General features: G+C 37.1%; 1 protein-coding gene across 1 annotated transcript in view; it reads right to left on the bottom strand.

Annotated features, from left to right (window-relative positions):
• Positions 1-12,922, bottom strand: part of PDZRN4 (PDZ domain containing ring finger 4) — a 343,334-nt gene extending 330,412 nt beyond the window's left edge. Inside the window, 4 exon segments of the mRNA XM_019805130.2 lie at positions 7,828-7,935; positions 9,785-9,871; positions 12,321-12,571; positions 12,574-12,922. Coding sequence (XP_019660689.2) covers positions 7,828-7,935; positions 9,785-9,871; positions 12,321-12,571; positions 12,574-12,907 — 780 coding nt within the window. The 5' untranslated portion in view covers positions 12,908-12,922.
• Positions 12,923-26,532: the final 13,610 nt, after the last annotated feature.

The raw sequence follows: 26,532 nt of genomic DNA, 5'->3' as shown, positions 1-26,532 counted from the left end.
AAAAAAAAAAAATAAAATTAAAAAAAAAAAAAAAAAAAAGAAAAAGCCTTTGATAAAATTCAATATCCATTTATGATAAAAACCCAACAAAGTGGATACAGAGAAAACATACCTCAACAAATAAAGGTCATATATGACAACCCACAGCTTATAGCACACTCAGTGGTGAAGGCTGAAAACTTCTCCTCTAAGCTAAGGAACAAGACAGAATCCCCATTTTCATCACTTTTATTCAACTTTTATTTTAGCACTGGAAGTCCTAGCAGAGCAATTAGGCAAGAAAAAGAATTAAAGTCATCCAAATTAGAAAGAAAGAAATACAACTGTCACTATTTGCAGATGGCATATTACATATAGAAAACCCTTAAGACTCCACCAAAAAACTGTTAGAATTAATGAATGAATGCAATAAAGTTGCAAGACACTAAATCAATACAGAGGAATCTGTTGTTTCTATGTACTAATAACAAACTGTCAGAAAAAGAAATCAACCAAACAATCCCACTTACAATTGTTTCAAAAAGAATAAAATACCTAGGAATAAACTTAACCACGGAAACAGAAGACCCAAACACTGAAAACTATAAAACAGTAATAAAAACATTAAAGATACAAATAAATGGAAAGATACTCTGTGTCCATGAACTGGAAGAATATTGCTAAAACGTCCACACTACACAAAGCAGTCTACAGATTCAATACCATCTTTATCAAAATTCCAATGGCATTTTTCACAGAAATAACAAAAATCACTCCTAAAATTTGTATGGAATGGTAAAAGACGCTGAACAGCCAAAGCAATCTTGAGAAGAGGAACGAAGCTAGAGGCATCACACTCCCTGATTTCAAACTATATTACAAAGCTATAGTAATCAAAACAGAATGGTACTGATGTAAAAACAGACAAATAGATCAATGGAATGGAATAGAGAGCCTAAAAATAAACCCATGCATATATGGTCAATTAAGAGAAAAGATCCAAGAATACTTAATGGGGATAAAAATTCTCTTCAATAAATGGTGCTGGGAAATCTGGACAGCCACCTGCAAAAGAATGAAATTGGACCACTCTTTTTATACCATACATGAAAATTACCTGAGAGTAGATTAAAAGCTTGAACATTAGACCTGAAACCATAATACTCCTAGAAGAAAACATAGGTGATAATTTCCATGACTTTGCTCTTGAAAATAATTTTTTGGATTTGATAGCAAAAGCAATGGCAACAAAAGCAAAAATAAACAAGTGGAATTACAGCAAACCAACAAGCTTCTGCACAGCAGAGGAAACCATCAACAAAATGAAAAGGCAACCTATGGGATGGGAGAAAATATTGGCAAATCATATATCTGTAAGGGGTTAATATCCAAAATATATAAAGAACTCATAAAACTCAATAACAATGAAAAATAAACAATTGGATTAAAAAATGGGCAGGAGATAGGAATAGGCCTTTTGGGTTTTTCAAAGAAGACATACAAATAACTAACAGGTACATGAAAAGATGCTCGAAATCACAAATCACCAGGGAAATGCAATTTCAAACTACAATGAGATTTCATCTCACACCTGTTAGAATGGCTGTTATCAAAAAGATAAGAGATCACATGCTGTTGAGATTGTAGAGAAAGGGGAACCCTTGTGCACTGCTGATGGGAATATAAATTGGTGCTATAGCTACTATGGAAAACCATATGGAGGATCCTCAAAACATTAAAAACAGAACTACTATATGATCCAGCAATTCCATTTCTGGGTATTTATCTGAAGAAAATGAAAATACTAACTCAAAACATATATGCACCCCATCTTCACTGCAGCATTATCTACAATAGCCAAGATATAAAAACAACCTAAGTCTCCATCAATGGATGAATGGATAAAGAAATTGTAATACTCATGTATATGATGCATACACACACGCAGTGGGTTATTATTCAGCCACAAAAAACATATGAAATCTTGCCATGTGCAACAACATGGATGGACCCTGAGGGCATTGTGCTAAGTGAAACGAGTGAGACAGAGCAAGACAAATACTGTATAATTCTCAAAAACAAACAAAACAAGCTCATAGCTACAGAGAACAGATTGGTGGTGGCCAGAGATGGGGGAAATGGTTGAAAGGAGTCAAAAGGTACAAACTTCTAGTTATAAAATAAATAAGTCATAGGGATGTAATGAACTGCATGGTAACTACAGTTAATAACACTGTATTGCATATCTGAAAGCTGCTAAGAGACCAGATTTCAAAAGTTCTCATCATAAGAGAAAAAAAATTCTGTAGCCATGTATGATGATGATGCCAATGACATTTATCATGGTGGTCATTTTGCAATATACACAAATATTGAATCATTATGTTGTACACCTGAAACTAATACAACATTGTATGCATGTGTTTTACCTTAACAAATAAATAATGTTATGGGTGCTCCGATGAGGTTTTCTGTAGTACAGAATGATGAGGAGAATGGGAACCACCCAGACCTTCTGACAGGGACCCCACGTACACAGTGGTCCTGTTTCCTTACTCAGAAGCTGAGCACTCAAAAAAAAAAAAAAATCCCTCAAACTCAAGCTCATACCTTATAGATTTAAAATAGATGAAATAATGTTTAACACAATAAAGCTAGATGGTATAAAGACATTTCTAGCCTTTTCCTTATAAGTTAAAATAAAACAATACTTATTAGTAATGGAAATTCAGTAGAATGGCAAAATGCTATGATCATCAATAGAGAAGATGTGAGGGACTAGCTATTTTTACCCTGATAGTTACAGGAAAGAAACTGAGAAAAAGAAATTTTGAAAAATCTTTGCGAGATAACCTAGTATCAATTCAAGGCCAAGATCCCAGTCCAAAGCCCACGCTCCTTCCTGAAACTACAATGCTGACTTAAACTCAGATTCTATTACTTTACTAATCCGACATCATGATTTCTTAAAATGAATTTACTCCTGGGAGAACAAGAAAACTAGGACAAACCCACAATGTCATTCCACTAAGATATGCTGGTGATGTCCATTTAAGTTCGTAACCACTGAAGAAACAGCTTCCCATGAAGGCCTGCTTTGCCGGGTATAGGCAGAAAATGGGGCCTGTACACCACAAGCTACTTGGGGGCAAAGAATGGCTCTTATTGCTATTTATTTCCGTAATACAGAGATGCTGCCTGGCACATATAGGCAATTAATAAATATCTGTTGAATGACTAAGTCATAAGTGCATAGTTACAAAGTCATCCCCACAGCCCTTCTTGTATCCAAGTGTCCCTATGAATATGTGAAAACACAGGAGTTCAAACTTCCTACATTTAGTCATCCAAATGTTTGTATCTATAGAAATGGGAATGACTAAAAGTTGGGGAGAGTGACCTAGATTCTCCAAGAAAGGAAAACAGCCCTGACCCCACTGTCTCTGTGTTCTGAAGAGCAAACTACTTGCATAAGCTGAGAGACACATCAGGCTCATAATATTTTGTTTTAAGAACCTGCCTTGTGTTAGGCATTTTGCATGCACAGTAAACACGAATGGCATAGAAACTGAGGAACAACTGGCTTGCTCAAGGTCACACACATTTAAGAGGCAGGACAGGAATTCTAACCAGATTTCCTAGATTCCAGGATTCACGCTCTCCCACTGCAGCACCATACTTTTCAAGATACGTTAAAAGATACAATTACATAATGAAAACTATATCAAAATACCTGCAGTCAATTTAAGTAGCATTTAATCATGATTACAAATGCTTTACTTGCACTAACATATTGCTTTACAATTACAGTTCTTTATTGCACTAACATGATTGCTTTCAGTTCTTTCCTAACTCTTTCAGACAATCAATCAATGTTATTTGGACAGTTAAAAAACACTTCAAAAATGTGGGATGATAATAATATGTTATTGAAGAGTTCAGTGACGTCTTCAAATTAAACAGCAATTTATCAAAACCCTAATTGCCCACCAGATTTACAAGTGACCTACAAAACTTGTAAATCCCTCCTAAGCATACATAAATTAGCACGGCCGCTTTATGAGGCAGTAAGTCCCACTGTGCCATCAAGCACACGCAGGGGTAGCACATCGTAGACTCAATTCAACAGCATTCCTAAATGTTTAGCTCTGATCTGCATTTACATTTCCTGTGTTAACACCTATAAATGAACTGTGCAGAGACTTCAGCAAATAAACATGATAACCATCAAAGATTTTTACTTTAGCAGCACAGTGCTGGAAAATGCAAAAGATACACCATTACAGAATTAAAAGATCATGTGGCTGGCAGGTGGGAATGGTTAAGTCCTGTTGAGACATGGCCAGTACTACACTCAGCACTTTGCAGAAAGCGCGACACTGACATTGTTCAATGTGGGAACTGTTTCTAAAGTAAATGAATATGCCTTGTGTGCTGCACGTCATTATGAATTTCGAGCTACATAAATAGAAGAGACTTTCATATAGACTCTACAGAAAACTCTGCGTTCTGCTCCAAATTGTTCTTCCCATAGACTTCACAGACCTCCACCCCTACTCCCTGGTCTCCAGAAGCTAGAAGGGTGGACTTTCCTGTCACCCGGCACTGGCTAGGCGCTGGGGGATGGGGGAAAGGTGGGGAGAAGAAAATGGGAACAAAGAGCCATCAATGACTCTCTACCCTTCTATTCACTTTCCCTCTCTGGGGTTCAGGTTGTATTGCCTGCTATCAGCATCACAGGAATAGTAACAGAGGACTAACTGCTGACAACAGCAGCGAACTATGATTCTCAACTCCCACATACCCCACAGGCACCCTAACATTATGATAATCACAGTAATGCTGCCGCCCTCTTACGGAATTGTGCCCAAGCCTCTGATGGTATCGAGACTCTTCTGTGGTTCCTTTGAGTCTGGAAAGGGTGTAAAACAGCATGCAAAAGATGCTTTTATTTGGATGTATACTGTGGTGAATTCCCGGTCTATGTGAACTTTTGCCATGTTTCAAAATGCCTTTAACAATGTCTCCTGCCTTTCTGGTCTCCAGTGATACTCTGACACCTAATACCATAACTCCAATAACACAACGATTTCTTTTCTGAATGTACACCAAAAGTATTTTAACTAATATGGATGTGTAAACATCTAGAAACTACTAAACATAATTTTGCTCAAGCAGACTGACTCCAAAAATGAATTTTCTTTGTATTATGTGAAAACTAGGACATGGATTTACGACTATGATTTTTTCTTTTATGATTCTTGAATTTGACCAGCATCAGTGGAATGCAGACTATTTTAAAAATAATACTTTTAGAGATGTTGGCTTTTGTTAAACATTAGTAAATAAATCTAATTTTTTATTAGAATTCGTAAAATCTCTTTATCAACAGAACCAGACCTTTAACATATCTACCTTCCCCTCCAAATGAATGACTTAAGAAAATTTTCGTATTTTATAAGAACAATTCATAAACCTGTTGTAATGTGTGCTTTAAGCAATTAACTAGACAAAATATTTTTAGCATATCTTGACTATAAGTGGAAAAAAAAAGAATTGTCTAACAGTTTCTCTTGTTTATGCCAGTCACATATCACAGAATTCAAAGAATTTACTAATGTGTCAGACTGTGGCAATTAGCTCATATGGATAGTTTCATAATATATGAACTACTGTGTACTGTATACTAAAAAATTTATTTGCTGCACCAGTTATAAACCAGCATAGCCATTTCAAGTTCAAAAATTAAAAAAAAACCATCGCATCAAATTAGTTCAATAAACAAATCACTGAGCACACATACACACATTTATAACTATTCACTTTAAAAGCTGATGGCATCACTGAACAACTGAATATGAGAGATTTCTAATAATATTCCTTTTAAAATATCTCATGCTATTTAACAGACAACATTCCAAAAATATGCATACTTAACTCATTTTCAATTGCAATGTGTTCACATGAATCCCTTAGAGAAGTATAACAAAAATATGCCTATTACAATGTACCCTAGCATGAAAGGTATACTGATAAATTTCTATCATTGAGACAAATTTCAAGCTCATTGTTAACTGATAATATATGCATGTCAAGGTGAAATAATACTGCAGCTAGTTATAAATTATAATTTAGTTTTACATGGTTGATCTTTGCTCCCTATACAATTTAAATAAGGTTATTTTGACATATATTGGTAATAGTATTAGCTAGATGTCTAGATGCATTCAATTTATCAACCACAGCTTTTATCAAATTATCTCTTCACATTAAAAAAATGCATTTTTAAGAAAAGTGCTATATCACAATATAAAAAACAAATTCTTCCTCCTTTTTGATGCGTTAATGACACATAACGTTGTAACCTAGATAGAATAAATTGTTTTTAAAACCCCATTATGTATTTCTGTGTGTGTATATGTGTGTGTGCTAACTGAATATATCTATTCAGCTACATTTGCCTTTCTAAGAGGATCAAATGTAGGCATTCATTTTCCATTTAACTGGAAAGATCAAAATGTTTTAGAGATAAGGCAGATAGTAGTGAGGATAATTTTTTGTTGTTTAAATTACGTTGCCCTTTAAATCATATTGCCCAAACACAAGTAGAAATAGAAAATTTTTAACTACACAAACTGCAGCATGTAAATATTTCCACTGGACAAATTGTCAAGACAAACTGGACAGCATCAGTGAAAGTAGGTCTGTACTTTCTTGGCTATACAACTGGAAGGAGAAAATCTTAATACAAGAAACCTCTTCAGATAAAACCCAGTTTTTCAGCCAAAGGGCATCTCCTCTCCCTTCCCCAAAGTCCCTAGTCAGCTAATTTCTAAATGTTATGAGTTTTTTTTTTAAACAAAATATGCTATTGGCTCTTCTGCATTCTTTACTCTTATCCAAGGTCAAATTATCCAAAATTCAACTTTTTTTAATGCACAGATGAATGAATATATAAAACTTTACTCAAAGTTTAATAGGAAAAAAAAATCTCCAACCCGATATTTTATATAGATATTCAGAAAGACAGCACTAGTGATTATATAATTTAGAATAAACAAAATACTTCCAAAATAGTAGAGTCCAATAAACCTTCCAAAATCCTATTTATGCCTTTACTAATACATTGGAAGTAATTACACTGATAAAAGTAATCTAATCATTTTTAGTAACACCAAATAATACTATCTCAACCAGTTAAAATTTCAAAAGCACTTTGGTGGCAAATGGCAGTGACCTAAAATTCCATTATCACAGTCCAGATTTCACTAACTTATTTATATTTACTTTGTCAACTCCCAATATAACAATATAGCTATAATGCACAATAGAGAAAATGAAGAGTTCCCACCAGGTTTTCACAACAGGAAAAAAAAAAGCTGCTTTTTTTTTTTCCCATGGAAAAACACATGAACAAGATAACCATGTTAAAGAAATGGTAAAAGGTACTGTATAAATAATTTCAAAACTCTCTATATAACATACTAATCACAAGTTCAAAGACAGTAACATTTCCTCATCAAGAATGTTCTTTAGCAGAGATTTATCATCTTTTGAAATATAATATAAAACTAATTCCTTAATAATCACACAACTATCTTCATAGTTCACAGAGATAGCAGTTCATTAAAACAGAGATACTCATTAACACATTTGGAAACTTCAGGTGATTTATTCTTTATCTTAAGATCTAATAATTGATATAGATTAGATATATACTCTAGATACACACATACTCTAGTTAGTACTCTAATAAGGACCACACCAAGGTAAAACAATAAATTTGGAAATTGAAAATGCCCAAATATTTCTTCCATGGCTTATATTGGTGTTCTATTATTGTCTTACCTCAATGATTTTGTCATGAATTTCCAGGCCATCTGCTCTGTCGGCAGGTCCATTTTCCAAAATTTTTGAAACATAAATTCCTTCTGCTGATGTTTCTTTCTTATTATTCTATAAAAAATATAACCTTAGCATTAAGAAAGATGTAAACAAAATTTTAGTTGGTTAAAGGACAATTTAGTAAATGTAATATTGTCAATCCTCCCTAAACATGCAACTCTCTCTCTGAGCTGGGGATTTGGCACTGAATTTTAACTTACTTAATACCAAATAGTCATTAATCAAGATGGCAGCTTTAATGAATGAGTCCAGCATCTCTGACAAGATTATCCATTTACTTCACGTTTTTGAGTATACATAAAAAGCTATGAGGAAAGGGTATGTACAAGGTGATATCAACTGGCTTCGAAGTATTATTTATAAAACCTCTTACTTCTCAAGAGATGTAGCAATTAAAAAAGGTTACAAGAAAACAAAAAGCATATCCAGCCTCACTATATATTTGGTTTGAGATGTGGCCACAGTTTTGAAAATATAATTGAGCCAGTGATGTGACAGATTTGGAAATATAGCTCTGACTGTATTCACAGGGGAGAGTAGGAGCTTGCTCAAGTGTAAAATCCCAAAAGATCAACTCTAACTGCAAGAGAACCCTTTCAAGGTTTTAATTGTTACACATTTCCAGGTGCAATGAGCCTAATGATTAGTTAAACCTCAACCATATAACAGATATAATATAAATAGGACACTTCAGCCAGTCACAGGAAAACAATTATGTTGCAAAACTTATCTAGGTAAAATGCCCAACATACTATAATAATAATTTTACATGTCATTTTACTTCACGGCGGTTTAAATAAAATTATTTCTCCTTAATTAGCCTTCCTTAATGTGAATCTGAAGAGCCTCTTAAAAATGTCCAGTGTCATCTAAACGTCAAACATGTAAGTGGCATTTTATAAAAATATTCCTTAGGGGAAGAAAAAACAAAAAAGATATGATGAAAAGACGTTTATCTTTTCATAATAAATGGGGACTGTTCTAGAAACAGAAGCACAGCAGTCATTAGTTGCTAGGTTTTCGAAATACTAAACAGTAAGGGGGAAATATGTCATTGCCATCCTGACCTAAACATAGCATATGGCCAACAACTCTAAGACAGTTTCCTTGGACAACATGTGCAATGCAGGATGCAAGAATTTCATGGCAGCTTATAAAGAAAATTAAAGAACATGCTTTTTTTTTCCTTAAACTTTACCACCTTTTTCTAGTTATGGTGAAAATTAAGTCGATGTAGTATTCGAAGGATATAAAAGAACTTTTCGACTACAGAGTATCTGGTTTAAGTTTATAACTCATGCATTTTGAAAACAATCGGCATCAATGTAGACAATATTATTCATTCAATTAAATAAAAGATTTGAAAATATTGAGCCAACAATATTTCAAATCAACTACTTCAACATGGCATTTCTTATATAACTGTGAAAACAATGATCCCTTATTTCAACTTATTTTAACTGTTTATTTCATTGATCAACATGCATTATAAAATGTCTGGTCTGTGTTAGCCTCTGAAAACTGACAAGTTGACTTAATAAGTAGAAGGTATAATCAGGCAATCCAGTTACCTAATATTATCAAGTAGAAATTGCCTATATACCTTATTGTGAAGTTTACCAATGGGGCTACACAATGTAAATAAACTATGAAACATACTCTCTTTTTTCCTAAAGTAGCAGAGAGGAACAAGTTTGTTAGTTGCTGGGTTTTTTGTTTTGTTTTCTCAAAAAAATGTAGGTATATACTGGAATATTTACGTTAAGGAATCTGATATTTGATCATAAGCATGATTTTAAAGATTAAACCACTTGTTTAGCTTATTCAAAATCTAGAATGAAAGCTGTCTTCTATTATTTTATAATCAAAGAGTGAGTTATGCATGAACAAGGTAGGTTACCTGATTTGGTCGACCTCCTATAATATTGAATCCCAACGTGTCATTTTCTCTTTCTAACACGATGGTGAATGGTTTATGTTCTCCATCCTAGAAGAAAAGGGAGAAAATAACTAGGTAAGAATGAAGAGAGAGAAGAGAAGAGAAGAGAAGAGAAGAGAAGAGAAGAGAAGAGAAGAGAAGAGAAGAGAAGAGAAGAGAAAAAAATAGATGCTACCATAAACCTTTAAAAAAAAAAACTGTCAATAAATTAACATTTGAAAAGAAGAAAACCTTAAAATTAAGGATGGTTGAATTTGGGAGAAGGTTAATTTCTTCCTAAATTTAGTTTGAATATATGAATTTAAAAAAAAGTGCTTGTGAGAAAATATAATTTTCAAAAATGTCTAAAGGGTTTTATGTTTTCACACATCAATCTATCTTTTATTCTAAAACACCATCTAATTCTGGCTTCATTGTAATTTAAAACAGATTTCTGGTAACCCTATGGGTATCTTTATTTTTTTATAGTAGAGTAAAATAAAGAATCTCAGAATTATTTTATATAAAAATTTCACTTTGGAAAATTTTGAAGGATTGAAGAAATAGTGAGCTATTGAGAAAATTCTTTCAACAGTAATATTTGGATTGTTATTGTAATGCAGGATCTAGGTTACAGTAATCCTAATTTTCAATAGTATTCTAATTTGGTTTTGCATAATTCCCACAGATTTTTAAAAAGAAAGGATTTGTGTTAAGTAAAATAGTCTGTATTTCTTCTCCTGGCAGCCAGATAATAGTAAAACAAATGGGAATTATATCTACAATCTGTTTATTAAAAAAGAACAATTTAAATACAAAATGAAATAGTGCCAGACTAGGTAAGGTTTATTCATGGCTATGGGTATTATTAACTGTCCTAGGAAATTACATTTGGCAATTCATGGTAAAACTCTATAAGCACCATCACCACTGCTATCACCATCACCACCTCTTCCCAGGAGCTTTTCCCAAGCAGTGCCCGCAGCAGCCCCTACTGGTAGTGGAAAAACACTTCTGAGGAGCATAGAAAAACCTTCTGACAGTCTGCAAACCATTGGCAGTTTTCCTCACTTCCAGAATCATAGCTTGACTTGTTGCATGGACTTCTCTGTCACATAATTCCAGATGCTGTTCCTTTCCATCAACCATGGCTTCCCTACAACCTTGAAACATGACCTGGTAATACAGAGCACATTTCTGAGCTTCTCTCTGGGTCTTCCCATTTTGTAAATTTACCTGGCTCTAAATAGGATACAGAAAGAATCAGGGATAGCATCCAGCCTTTAATAAGCACTGTGCTTCCCTTTATCAAAGTAGAAACATTTTAGTCCCTCACACTTCAGTTGTTTTTGTTTTTGTTTGTTTTTTGGGGGGTTTGTTGTTGTTGTTTTGTTTTGTTTTTTGTTTTTAGATTCAAGGACAGAAGCTTCTAAACTCAATGCCTGGGTTGGAGGCAGTGCAAAGCAGTCCCAAACGGGAATCATCCTGTGTTGCTCCTCCCCAGGACGCTGAAGAATGAAAACAGCTCCTTGAATGGAGTGCAAGTTCTGCTAAATCCCTGCTCACCATGGCAGCAACCAACAATGTCAAACACTGTGCAGAAGTCCTCCAGAAGAGAAGTAACAGCTTTATAAACAAGCCTCTTCACACGGGGTGCTGCAAAGAGGCTTGTTTACTCAGTCTGAAAGCGGGCAGTCCACCAGCACAGTTCTGGGCCAACAGCTTCGACAAAGAAGGGAAACAGCCGCTGCCCAGGGCTAGTCTGACCGCAGATGGATGTGGCTGCTCTCAGATTTGGTTCCCCAAACCACCCCCCCCCAACACACACACGGACACACACACTCCACCAATGATGAAATCTCAAGGCAGCGAAGGATTCTTTAGGGAAGGTCAGGGTAATGAAAACTCTGCAGGTCTAAGAAATCCCATCTGTTAATTTCTCAACTCAAGGTTTTCCTGGATTCTCACATCCCTGATAGCCCCTGCACTGAGTAGAAGGTGGCCGATATGGGTAGTTTGGCAGGAAAAATAAGTCGTTCAGAGCTAAAGGTGTGTGACTGAAAAGGCCACAGGGATGCTGGGGCAGCAGCAGAGGGGAGGCAGGGTCCGGGAAGTCCTCACTTCCTGGCTTTCCTTTTCTGATTGGCTTTAGGCACAGGCCAAAGGTACAAAAAAATGGCAGAGAGGGTAGGGCAGGAGAGTGAAAGTTGGGGAACAAGGGTCGGGGCGGGAAAGTGAGTTTTCCTAATTCTTCTTTCCCCATCGAAAAGCTGGAATTGAATTTGTTTAATTCGTTCCAATCCTAATATAAGTGGAAAGGGGGACAATCCTTCTCAAATTCAATACTGATCCATCCGAAAGGTACTAATAGTGTATGTAGTATGGTCAGGGCGGGCGGATGCTTCCCACCTCACGGTAAGGAAGGATGTCACCTCTAAAGGAATCCCAAAGTACCAGAAAGAAGAGGTCCTCTTTCCACCCCAAACAGTGCCCAGGTGCCCGATCCCTCTGCGCTTACCGGGCCGTGGCCGCCGCCCAGGTCTCTGGCGAAGTTGCGGACGTGAGCCATGTACTGGGCGAACTTCTCCTGGTAACTGCGGGCCGTGAGCTGCACCTCGCCCTGCAGCGCCCAGAGCTGCGCCAGCAGCGCCTTCTCGCGCCGACTCCAGGCGAGGACTAGCGGCCCGGGTCCCCGCCCGCTCCCGCCGCGGACGCCCGGCGGCCCCCCGCGCGCGCCCCCGCCCTGGCGGGCCNCACGCCGTCCCGCCGCCGGCGGCGGGCAGGGCGGAAGGAGCAGCGCTCGACGTGCGCCGCCAGCTCGTGCAGCCGGACCGAGCGGCCACAGCCGCGGGCGCGGTAGTCGCACTGGATGCGCAGCTTCTGGATGAGGCTGCGCAGAGGCGGCACCCGGTACAGCTTGCCCGGCGCCAGGGGCTGGCACTGCAGCGGGCACCGGCGCCGCCGCACCACCCAGGGCAGCAGGCAGCTGGTGCAGAAGACGTGTCCGCACGGCGTGCACAGGGGCTCCTCCAGCACCTGGCAGCACAGCTTGCACTTGAAATCCGGGTCCACCGCTTCGGCGAAGCGCTCCAGGGCAAAGCCCATGGTCGGGAGGGGGAGAAGGGGGAGCGAATCCTAGTCCACTTTCTCTGAAGCCCCGTCTCCCCGGGCTACCCCTGAGACGGCTTTCCCGTGGCAGTGGCCGTGGCTGTCGGAGGGGAGGAGAAAGATGGGGGCTTGGGATCCCAGAGTTTGTTTGGCTTGAAGTTTTCAGGCTCTGGATGGGTCCCCTGACTCCGCCGTATTGAAGCTAATAGACGCCACCTCATGTGACCCCCCCCAACCCCACCCTTGGCCTCATTCGCGGCTCTGCAATTTATATTCTTTCAAATTTTGTCCGCGGAGAGTCGAACAGTCTGAGCTGATAATGGGCACAGCGCAGATGTTGAGAAACAACTTTTAATTCCACCAGAATGTAAGCTCAAGGAGAGCAAGATTTTTGTCCGTCGGTTTTCCGGTGAATTATCATCCCGCATCCAGTGGGTCTTCAGTAAATGTGTTTGAAATACATGCACTTCTGTTCTCTCAAATCAGCTAGCTACAAAATCACCAGCTAAGTGGCTGCGACCTTAGAAAATCCCTATGAGTTATCTACAGAGCCAGGCTTCTCAAATCGCGATCCAGAAATCAGGTGAGTGTAGGGAGGCGGGATGAAGACTGACAGGGAAGATGGGGAAAAGGCCAGGTGCTCGCCCTAGGACACCTCCCTCTTAGAACTTGAACTGCCATTCAAGGCCTCCTACAGTCTGAGGAAGCCAGGATTCTGTTACTCAGCAGTCTGACTCCAGGTTCAATCACCACACCAACCATCTTCTAATTCCACAGGTATTTTACCAGTGGGAATAGGAATGTGATCATTTGGGCACCCGGAAAGGAGAATTAAAGGAAAAGATTATGAAGGAAAGCAGCAAAATAACGGTATCTTATTTACCGTGAATATACAGTTTAGATCCAAACTACCCCTTCTTCCATTTGACTCTTTAAACTGTGTGTCGCATGCCAGGCCCTCCAGAAAACATGCGGTAAGGGGTTCCCTGCAAGCCCTCCTTCCTCAGCTTCCTGCACCATGTTCAGAAATTTAGGAATGCAAAGCAACCCCATCACCTGGCTACACACCACTTGCTGCCATTATCCTGAAGTTACTTCACATGCTTCGGATAGGCTTCCTAAATTAATCATTGATGATTCCTCACTGCCAGCTGAGTGCTGTTTCCAGAAAGCTGTGTACTTTTGTACAGCACCAAAGCTATCAGTTAAAAAACACGAAAAAGGCTCCAGATTTTGTCCTTTAAATCCTTGGTGCCAATTGAAGAATTAGCTAATAATAGAGGCTACTAAAACCCTTCTGAGCCTTCTTTCTAGTTGAAAGATGAGATTTTACTAGAGCAGTTCAACAATGACTGAGGATCCTGGAGTGGCTTGCCAGATATTTGATATGCTTTTAAATTTGTTTAAAAATAAGATGCCGTGTTTCACATTTTATACATGCAGATATGTAATAAAGTAACATCTGCCACAATGCTCCAAATTTCCTCTTACCCTTTGACCTATCTTTTTCCAGGTAAATAAGCAAATGATAAATTCCTGAACAAATAAGAAATCATTTAACATTAACAGCATGAACATACTCTTGTGAATTGTATAGACCAGGTAAAGCAGAATGTTATAGAATTTATTCAAATAATTCTAGGCAGGAGGGATCTATTCCATCTTTTTTTGGTTATTGAAAAAGCTATGACTTATAGCTAGGGCTTGACATTTATTGTTTCACAATAAACAATGTCAGTGAGAACATTTTAAAAAGAGAGTAAAGAGATGGAATCTAAAAAATATTCTATTGAGTATGAGGAAAATGAGGCTTGCAGTTACTTGAAAAGAAAAAAATTAAAAATAGTTATATGATGTCCATGGTCCACCCATGCAACTCTCATCACAAAAGTAAGGAACGTGAGCAGATTATGGTATGAGTAATTTCAGAATGTATAACATTTTGATTGTTGAAGAGAAGATGAATGTCAAAAACCTTGTCCACAGAGAATAACAAGTTTAAAAAATGAGAACATGTGAAGTGAAGCCAAGTAATGAAGTAGGCCAAAAGGGAGCTTAGGAAAATCTTTTACATGAGAAAATACAAGCTACAGCACTTCCAAAATAGTGAAGTACCAGGAGAAAAACATTGCAGAAATCCAACACTAAGGGAATGGACATTCCCCGGTGAACCTCATGGACTCTTCCCATCTGAAATGCATAATAAATTTGTGACAGTACTTCAGCCAAACCATATGATTTCACTTCCCAGACTACCACAGGTTATTCTATATATTAGGAAAATTGTGATATCTTAGAAAAGTTCGGGTGATGGAGGAACATGGAGCCTAATTAGATTAAAGTTAATTAGCTTAGGTAAGCAAAGAAAGCACTTGGAATACGTTTAAAATATGCCCAAATATTTCAGTAAAGCAGCTCTAGTAACGTTTAAATGTCTTTTGGCAAATGAGACAAATTAGCACCTTGCGTCACGACCTTGGGCGTACCCTTTTGTTTTCACTGATGATAATTTTCTTTTAATCTCTGGCTAGTGAAAGTTGCATGCTGACTAGCAACGTGAGGAAAAGCTGAAAAGCAGGCCACTACCTTCCTTCTTGTTGGGCAAAGCCAACTTCTAGCTGTCCTGCAGGTTGGGGCCAACACCAGGCCTGTCGCCTTTGATTCAGACCAAACCTGAGCGTATGCTTTGCCAACCGAGAGGCAAAGGAAAGACAGGCCGAAGACCATGACATAACAAAATATCTGTAAGTAGTATTTGGGTGGGTGTTTTCAGTGTAGAAACTGGGTTTTGCTTCAATCCAGTGTCATTTATGCATGAAAACAGATAAAAAACTAACTTGCTATATTCCTTGGGCTAATTCCCAGCAATAATGAAACTAGAGTATGCCTGCGGGTGTTTCCAGTGAGAAGAGGCAGTGTTCCAACCTAGCTCTGAGTCATCCCTACTCCCAAGATGAATAGGGAATCTGAGAGCTACTGATTGTTAAGTCAAATGCTAACAGATCTGATACTGAAATGCTATATTCCAAGACTCAGAAATGATGATTGGAGAGGTGAAAAAGGAGAAAGATCATTTTTTCCCTACCCCAAGCACAGATATTACTTCATAGCAACTCATGTGTAATTTTTTTCATATTGTCTCATGCATTCGATTAGGAATCATAAAATCAGGAAGAAAGTTACGGAAATTCTGAAGAAATTCAAAGAAATTTTTGAATAAATAATTTTTATTTCATACATGTTCATATAGCATAAGTTGGTGTTTTTAACATGACAATAATTTTTAAATCTTCTCTTATAAGAACTTGAAATCTCATCATTTATATATTCTTTTCCCTGAATCCCTGGTCATTTATCATGAATTAGTATTATAATCTATAATCCAATGCATTTTTCCAAAGTGACCTAAATTTAAGCTGTAGTCAAATAAGATTACTCTGGTAGAAGAGGCAAAAATATCCAGCAGTTCAGGTCAAAACAGTGACTGTGGAATATATTTCTCTGTGTGATTGAAGTTAACATTCATTTTTGTTCTTATCATGATATATTCTTGTGTAATAATCCAAGATCAGAACTGAAGCTAGTGGCATAAATAGATGTGTTCATAAAGCATGAGATAATAGCAGTCAACCTGAGAATATTTAAAAATTCTGAACGTGATAAAAACAGTAAGAGATGCTGAGTTGACCCTTGAACAACACAGGAGTTAGGGGTTCCAACCCCCGCACAGTTGAAAATCCACATAAAACTTTTGACTCTAAAAAACTTAACTACTAATAGCCTACTGTTGACAGGAAACCTTACGGATCACATAAACAGTTGATTAACACATATCTGGTATTCTTACAATAAGTAAGATAGAGAAAATAAAACATTTTTTAAAAAATCATAAGGAAAATACATTTATAGTCCTGTAAAACAATCCACATATAAGTGGATCCATGCAGTTCAAACCCATGTTATTCAAGGGTCAACTGTATTTGAAAGCTTATTAAAACAAGACAGCTATTTTTACAAGGTAAACTGGTAACATGCCAGAGGAAGACACTTTTGGTTATGGGTTTTACTCTTTGGAAAATGAAGTGAAGCCCAGGGAACACAGAGCAACATCAATCCTTAATCATACCTGTTTGTTGACATGTAATCCATTAGGAGTTATTTGCTGTTATTTTGCTTTTCAATGATTTTTGGCAAAATGAAGAGTTAGAAGGGGGCGCCTGGGTGGTGCAGTCATTAACTGTCTGCCCTCGGCTCAGGGCGTGATCCCAGCGTTCTGGGATCGAGCCCCACATCAGGTTCCTCTGCTAGGAGTCTGCTTCTTCCACTCCCACTCCCCCTGCTTGTGTTCCCTGTCTCGCTGGCTGTCTCTGTCAAATAAATAAATAAATAATCTTTTAAAAAAAATGAAGAGTTAGAAGGGGAAGCATAATGGTACCAAATGCCATTTTTAAGAGGACTAAAATTAGGTGAACAAAACTATTATGTACACCAAAACAGAGTAAGTGATTTATAGTAATTATACAGTCTCTATGGGAATGAATTGTCAGACCAGGCACAAGGAAGACTCTAAAGAAAAAAAAAGTTAAAGTGAGATATTAAATTAAATATTGTGGCAACTTTGAAATCAACTATGGACTGATTTTCTAAAGTCCCTGAGGTATTACTTAGGGTAATATTACTATCCTATTTAAGAGAAGCATGCTGTGAGAGATACTTTGTACAGGAAGGCATATTAAATCCTTCATTTAATTAAGCTTGATTTTGTGCTTTATCTTTGTGGATTACAGTCACTGACAAAGAGAGAAGGTATCAAGAACAGCTGTAATAGCTAATATGTAATAGTTCTTTGCTATGTGACAGACACAGCCATATGCTTTTTTAATGTACAATCTCCATTCAATTCTCCAGTGATCCATTTTAGGTAGATACTATTATTATCCCCACAATTTGTCCAATTTTATACAAATAGAAAGTGGCAGAACCTGGGATTAAACCAAAAGCTGCCTCATTAAAGAACTCTCACTCTGAAACACTACTCTGTAAAGACTTTTCCCCCACATCTACTATGGAATTGTTTTAGGATAAAATGCAGTATCGAACTTGATATATGAATGGAAGCTATAATTGTGTCTGTTTGAATTCCATTGTTTAAAGGCTACCACTTTTTTTGTTTTCCCTTCTCTAAGAAGGAAAATTCTAGAATCATATTTATTGGAAGTTTTTGAGTGATCGATTGATATGAATGAGAATATTGACCTTATTAATTGTTCTTTGTAATGCCAAGGGGGTTGTATTTTTAGGTCCTATTGTCCTCCATAATTGATCTTAAATAGCTGAGAGGTTTCTTCTCTTTCTTTTTTTTTTTTTCCAAATAGCTGAGAGTTTTCTGTATAATAGAACAATTGCCTCAATTCCTTGAGTCCTTGCTTAATAAATCAATTACTATATATTTTGTTGAAAACTTATTTTATTTTTAATTCTTCAATGAAGATTTTACATAATTTTAATATCTTCTAGATATTAAAACTCCCAGATTTCCACAAAACTGTGAATATGGCAAGTTCATTAAATTAATTTGTTGCTTAGTGAAAGCTCCCAAATTTTTGGTCAAAATATCTACAGTATGTTTTTAATGTCTTAATAACCATTCATAATTATATTACAATATGATTACATACTACAGCATGATATGTGAAGCAAATTTAAGTTCTAAGCTCCCAAATTCAGGATTCCTATTCTTTATTAGGGTAAAGCAAATCCCAGCATTGCCACCAACTGGCTGCTTAGTCTTAACAAGTTTAGTTAACTTTCCCCTCACTTAGTTTCTTCTCATCTATAAAATGAGAATAATTATTACTCCTCCCTCATTGGCTTGTCATGAGATTGTGTAATAAACCTTGAAGCACGGTATTATATAAGTGTTTGCCCTAATTATTGCACCCCAGAAATATTTTATCAAATTATACACAGAGAGCAGTGTGTGAGTATACATGTCCCACCACACTGAATGTCCTCCCTCCAAAAAAATGAAAAAAAGAAATATCATGTTATTTTAATTTGCATTTCTTTGTTTACCAGTGGAGTTTGATGTTTTTAATGTTTATTGTCCGTGGGTATTCCTTCATGGGATTTATCATATTTGAGGTTTTTTTGGTAATTGATATATGAGCTTTTATCTACTAAGGATACTAATTTTATCAGCCTGTATAACATTTTTAAGTTCTGTTTATGATCATCTGTCTTTGAAAGCTGAGGAAAGAAGAGCGTATGTTATTCTTTGCAAGAGGATTTTAAAACATAGGTTATCGATTATCAGTCGTATTTTGAGAAGAGAAGAAATGAGTCTTTGTTTTGTATATATCCCACCACATCCATTAAATAAATCTGTATTTCTTGTTATGTGCCTAGAGAGAAGAGTGTACCATTGAGTGCAACTTTGAACATGAGCTAAGGAAACCGCTTTCTTCCTTCTGGAATTTTCTATCTGATTTATCGAAACCCCCAAGAACAATCTTTCATTTATGTTGCAAATCTTGTTCACCAGTTTTGTGGTATCATTTACCTTTATTTAATATGTGCTATGCTAAAATTGTACTTTTTATGAAGAACAATTTTTTACACAACTTTGTATTCACAATGCAGTATTCAGCAAATGTTTATTTAATGTTAAATAAATATGATAGTTTAAATTATGTGCAATTTTGGTTCATAGTTAAGGTTATGATTAAAGTATTCATTTGCAGAGTCATTCCACAACTGCACACCAAGTTTCTGATTGTAATAGAGAGGTTGATTAATGCTACTCATGGGCTTCTTGTCCACCTCCTAGCTCCATGTTGCTTGCTCCCATCAGATCTATAATCACTATCCAAGTTATAAGCCTGTTGGATTAACTGTTTTCCCCTCAATCCTTTCTGACTCAGTGCCTTTCTTTGTAAAAAATTTTGATCACAGTTGCTTATCTTTTTAACCCATTTTCAGCTGTTTTCACAATGCCCTCCTGCGTAATCCCTCTTCTATTTCCAAGAATCTTTATCATATATTCAAACTTTCCTAGGAAAACTTAACTTTATCATATATTCAAACTTTCCTAGGAAAACTTAACTTCTGTCATTCCAACTTAACTTGATTTTCCTGTGGCAACTGAATTCTCCCTCAATAAACTCAGGAAAAACGAAATAGTTCATACCCTTAATCACTAAAATCTCAGAGCTAGAAAAAGGGATGATATTTATTCATGGTCTAATTACAGACACATGAATACAACTTTGAGCAATCCACCCCACCAAAAATTCAACTCATGCTGGTCTAAACGATAGGTTGGGGTCTGGAGCTGGGTTAGGCTTGGGTTCAACCAGTGGCTTCAGGATGCCCTCAGTAACTCAGGTTGTGCCCTATTACGACCCTGGCTGGCTTCTAGGGTTGGTTCCCCTCAAGGCTGAAGGACAGGTGCCACTAACTTTCAGAGTTCTGCTGAGTGCTCAAGCAGGTAGTTTTTCCCAGAAAAGCAAGCAAAGAGCTTCCCCAGAATCCATCTCCCACCCCCCCCCCAAAAAATCTTGAGTCTCAATGTCCATAATTGCACATTAGAGCACTCATTCCAGAACCGGTCACCAGCAAAGGTCATGTCATTATGTTGATGGACTCAGACTGACCAGGACCCACACCTGAAGCTGGGATGTACTCAGCTTCTCCTGGGTGAACAGGGTTCTGGCAGAAACAAAAGTCTGAACCAAAGCAGTCCTCTTTGGAAAAAGAACAGGTTGTAATTAATGGACTGCTTACTATGTTCCAGACGCTGCACTAAGCTTTCAACATATTTTAGTCATTTACAAGTCAAAACAACTCTAGGAGGTAGGTATTCTCATTGTCATCATCTTTGTTTTACAGATAAAGAAACTGAGACCTAGAGAGTTTGAGTGACTTGCTCAAGGTTTTGGAGTTCTTAAGAGGCAACACTGGGATTCATACTTGGACATTTAGCTTTGTTCTTAACCACTAAGCCAAACTATCTTTATGCTATCCACTACATGATCTATTTTTGGGGGGAAGTCCCTGGTGAAGACTAAGACTTTGTAGTTAATGTAGTCCCTGAACTGAATCCTAGCTCCTTTATAAACCAGCTATGCAATCTTGTGGGAAATGATTTCACCTTTCCGAATATTAATATTTGTACCTGTAAAATGAGCAAAATAATGACTTACACAGTGATTGTGTGAAAAATAATAAAATAGTGCTTATTTCCCTGACACATGAGAAGTATTTAATAAATGGCAGCTCTTGTTGTTTTCTCTGGGGAAACTTAATTTATCTGAGGGCATTTGTAAATGTAAAATATAACATAATCATAAAATTTTTAGTTATTCTATAAATCATACAATATGTAATTCCTGTTAAAATGCTACAAAATAGAATTCATTTAAAATGTTTTTCCTAAAATCTGACCCATATCAATAAATATGGATAAAACTAAATACTGCATGCACTATCTCTCAAAACTGTTTTCAGTTAAATAGTCTAAAAGAACATTGTATATTAAAGTGCCTCAAACAATAGATTTTTTTTTTACTTTTCTCACTGTTATAAAATTTAACTTGCCCCTAAATGTTGGCACAAAACCAGATTTTCAAATTAATGTGAGTCTTGCCAAGATACTAAGAAATACAAGCCTACAAATCTGGAGAACAATCTGGCATCACTTATACCCCAGCAAACCTCTCTCCTGGGAGCCTTTTCCACAGGTTGATCCTGGAGGTTTGGTGCAGCTTTGTCTGGGGACCAGGGAGTTATGGGAAACTAGGTGCTCATCTCTAGAAGAGAGATGAAAAGTGTGGTAGGAATCGCCTATGGGCTCTGCGGTGGGCAAAAGCAATGATCTACATATACCTATAGCATACAGCTGGGCCCAAAGCCACACATTGAGGTCAAAAATAACCATAAGCATATCTGTAGCAGAATACCATTTTTAAAATAAATTAAAACCATATACATTCATAAAATAACATAACTTTTTCAAGGAGATATAATATATGTATGTGTATATATATATCTCCAAAAGCACATATTAAATGCAATAGAGCAGGTGATTATGGAAGGAAAGAAATGGCAGTGGGGAGTGGAAATAAAAACAACAACAACACGAAGGAGGAGGAAGGTAAAAGAAAACAAAAAAAGGGAATTGCACAGATTAATGATGATGGTGTATCATGAACCAAGGATTATGATTAATTCAATTCTCTGTTTCCAATGAAAACGGAAGAGAAAAAAGAGAAAAAAAAAACATATGGGAGACAAGAAATGAAGGGAAGAGGGATGGAGAGGAGGGGAGGGGAAGTGAGGGGAGAGGAAAGAAAAAAACCACAGGGAGGTCTCACTTCATGCATATCCATCTAACAACTTCTCTTTTAATCTTTTCATAGTAGTTCTAATTCAATTTGCATGCCTGCATATCACCAAAGCATATTTCCCAAAGATGACTGCATTAATTATACATACTTACAGTAGATTCATATAATGACTACAGAGACATTTAGGTATTAAATTGATTGATTTAATCCAAACTTAAATTAAAACCAGGAAAAGCAAATAGACTCTCTACCTGACTTTGTCCTCATAAAGTCTGCTGAACATTTGCTATGACAGGATAGTTTCTAAGGCTATTTATCAGTTCTATTTTTCATAGCCAGAGAGAGCGCCCAAAAATTATACAAATTATTTCTCTTTGTTAATTTTTCTACTATGGGTGGTATAGCTAAATAAAAGGCATACAAAAAACCTTAAGAGAAGCTGAGAGAGAAAGACAGAACACAGACATACAGAACATCCCTCTGGGCTGTGGAGACACCCTAAGCCTCCGAGATCCAGTGTAGAACCTGGAGGGTTTTGGGGGGAAGAGTGAAAGGAGAGAGAATTGACAAGGTAGATATTTGGGTTCCACACAAACACTGCAAGAGTTAAGCCTGACCCAAGACTTCCTAAATTATCTAATCCTAGCATCCAGCACCAATACTGGGAAAGAAGTGGAGTATAGGCATACGTCATTCTATTGTGCTTCACAGATGGTGTGTTTTCTACTGATTGAAAGTCTGTGGCAAGCCTACATCGAACAAGTCTGTTGGTGCCATTTTTCCAATAGCATTTGCTCACTTTGTATCTCTGCATCACATTTTGATAATTCTCCCATGTTTCAAACTTTTTCATTATTACGATATTTGTTATCATGATCTGTGATCCGTGATCATGACCCTCTGAAAGCTCAGATGATGGTTAGCTTTTTTTGCAATAACATATTTTTTAATTAAGGTATATACAATATTTTTAGACATAATGCTATTGCACACTTAATAGACTACAGTATATTGTAAACATAACTTTTACATGCATTGAGAAATAAATAATTTCATTTGACTTGCTTTATCATGATATTTACTTTGTTGCAGTGGTCTGGAACCAAACTCACAGTATCTCCAAAGTATGTGTGTATTCAGTAAATGACGTTAGGAAAATTACTTGCATATTTGGAACAGAATACACTTCAGTTTTGGCCAATCTCCATTTGCTTGGATAAGTCCCAAATGTATTAAATAATTAAATATTGAAATTCCTGGAAATCAATCTGAAGAAACTAGGGAAAAATCTCAGTAGGTTTGGCTCAGTAGGTTTCACTACTTTCAAAATTTCTGGATATTAACAATAAAATAAAACAAAAGTAAGTAATAAGTATGCAGGTTATAGCTTTAAGAAAATTATGAAATTCCTAACAAAGAAATGAGCAAAGATCATTTACAGGAAAGACATACAAATAACTAAGGAATAAACAAAAGGTTAATTTCAGTAAGTCAAAGGCATGCTAAATAGAGGAGCAACAAGGGAACAACATCCACCTAATGAATTAACAAAGGTTAATTTGTGATTGAGACAGGATAGACGTCTAGATACCTGTGTGTGTTTGAATGTGCAAATGTGTATTTGTCTATCACATGTCTGTGTGTTCATTAGTGGATTTCATATTCCCTGTTGTGGGAAAATATTACCTTCTTCGAGGATATAACAGTCACTTTAATAATAATAGTTTAATTTTTATCCAAATTTTATGTAGACTATACAATAAAAAAGAACCTAATCGACCTACACGTAATGGTCATGTGATTTATCACAAAGTTTACACTACCGTATAATGTAAAAGGATGGTCAAGCAAATATGGAGAATCGAATATCCTGGACAAGAGCAATAGAAGTTTCAAATGCTAGGGAGCGCCCATCTGAGACTCAGTATAGCTCAGGGATTGAGAACACAGACTGTGGAGCCAGACCACCTATTATTAGTTCCTAGGACCGTCCCAAGAAACTACCAGAAACTGGATGATTTACAACAGAAATTTATTCTCTCACATTACTGGAGAACAGAATTCGGAAATCAAAGTGTCGGCAGGACCATCTCCCTCTGAAGTCTCTAGGGAAATTCTCTTCCTTGCCTCTTCCAGGGTCTGGTAACGTCAGGCAATCCTGGGCTGTGGCTGTATCATGCCAACCTCTGCTTTCACGGTCACATTGCCTCCTCCTCTTCTCTGTCTCTCCTCTGTGTGTCTCTTATAAGGACACTTGTCATTGGAATTAGGGCCCACCTGGATAATCCAGATATTCTCAAGGGGGGTGTGTGTGTGTGTGTGTGTGCTGTTATGAAAATCATTTATTTGAAATACATAAGCAAAGTAAAGTGGAACACTTAAAAATGATCAGAGCAGTGAACTTATTTCAAGTATTTAGCTCCATATGGTAAATAACTTTAGACCTAATTTCTAGGGAATTTTTCATCTTTTAATATTAAATTCAAAAATCAGTATAAAAAATAATTATGGTTTTCAAAGCTTCCATCAATATCATATATATGGGTAACATTGTTATTTTTATTTTTTTTCAGTGTGATGTTGTCTATCAGAGTTGGGTTTTTTTAATGTATTTTTTTATGTTTCAAGTTTTTAAGTTCTCGTTAGTTAACATATAGTGTCATCTTCAGGAGTAGAATCTAGCAATTCGTCACTTACACACAACACCAGTGCTCATCACAACAAGAGCCCTCCTTAATGTCATCACCCATTTAGCCCATCGCCCACCCACTTCCCCTCACCTCAAGATCCTTAATAAAGGTACCTCTGCAAACCCCCCCCCTTTTTTTTTCCAAATAACGACATACTCATAGGTTCTGGGTCTTAGGATGTGGATATATATTTTTTTGCAAGCCACCCTTCAACCACTGTACTGCCTTTTTTTCTTTTTTTTAAGATTTTATTTATTTGAGAGGGAGAGTGTGTATGTGAGAAAGAGAAAGAGAGAGAGATCACGAGCAGGGGGCAGGGGTAGAGGGAGAAGGAGACTCCTTGCTGAGCAGGGAGCCTGATGCGGGACTTGATCCCAGGATTCTGGGATCATGACCTGAGCCAAAGGCAGACGCTTAACTGACTGAGCCACCCAGGTGCCCTATACCACCTCTTTTTAAATCATGGTTCGGCCATCTCCTAGGTGTGTCCTTGGGCATGTCACTTCACTTCCATTGCCTTATTTTGTTCCTATGTTAACACAGAAGTTTGTAGGAGGGATATTATTTGAGTTAGTATGTACGTAAAGTGTCTGGCTAATTGTTCTTTTTATGTAAATATTAGTATTACTGAGTTAGGACAAGAGATGTGGACACTATTTATAATGGGAAAAATGACATATAAGGGCAAGGTATTACTAAAATACACTTTTCCTCTCTTTTACAATGGTTTACCTGGACCTCTTATATTATTTCTGATGACGCCCAAACTCTGGGCTTGACCACAATAAAACATTCTCAAAGAGGTATGGTCATACATCAGCAAAGTGTGTAGTTTTTGTTTTGTCATTTAAAAAGCACTATCATAAAGCCTCCCTGCTCAAAAAGTATTCCTTATCAAACAGGTAATCTAAGGATTATTATACATTTGTCTTTTTTATTTTATCAGAGCAGAAACAGAACTGTCCAGTAAACATCCCAAGGAAAGAAAAAGAGGAGTGAAGACGCATATTTGTAAAGAAGCATAATATTTACAAATATTAAGTAATTTTGTCCCAATCTAAATCTGAATTCCAGCATTTAAGCCCTGCCATGTGGTTTATCATCTAGGGAAAAGTTTATCATCTAAGGAGAAAACAGAGTGGGAATATTTTCAAACTCCCTTGGAAATAAATGCTCAGGGCTTAAAACAGCAACCTCCCCTCCCTATTTTTTCCTCTGCTTCCATGTAGTATGAAATGGATTTAGAAGTTGTCAGGTGCTCCAAGTAGGAGTGCACAGAAAATTAGATGAGTAGAGAGATAATAGCAGTTGCCACAGAGGAGGGGTGGGTGACCCTTAGAAAGAAACTATAGGGCAGACATGGGGTGAGGTGGACCGAGAAGGAACCGTTCTATTTGTGGCACTAAAAAGAGCGGAGCTGGGGGAGGAACATCAAGCCCAAGGATGACCAATTGGTTGGGTTTGCCTGGGAAGGAGAACTTCCAGCGTTAAAACTGGGATAACCTGAAAAACACCAGAATGGGTTGGTCACCCTCCAAGGCCTTAACTGTACTAAAATTAGCCCACAAGTTCCACAGACCCAGAT

Source organism: Ailuropoda melanoleuca, chromosome 16 (assembly GCF_002007445.2).
Source record: "Ailuropoda melanoleuca isolate Jingjing chromosome 16, ASM200744v2, whole genome shotgun sequence".
Taxonomy (NCBI): Eukaryota; Metazoa; Chordata; class Mammalia; order Carnivora; family Ursidae; genus Ailuropoda; species Ailuropoda melanoleuca.
The sequence above is the reverse complement of the archived record's forward strand: the minus strand, read 5'-3'. Positions and strand labels throughout refer to the sequence as shown.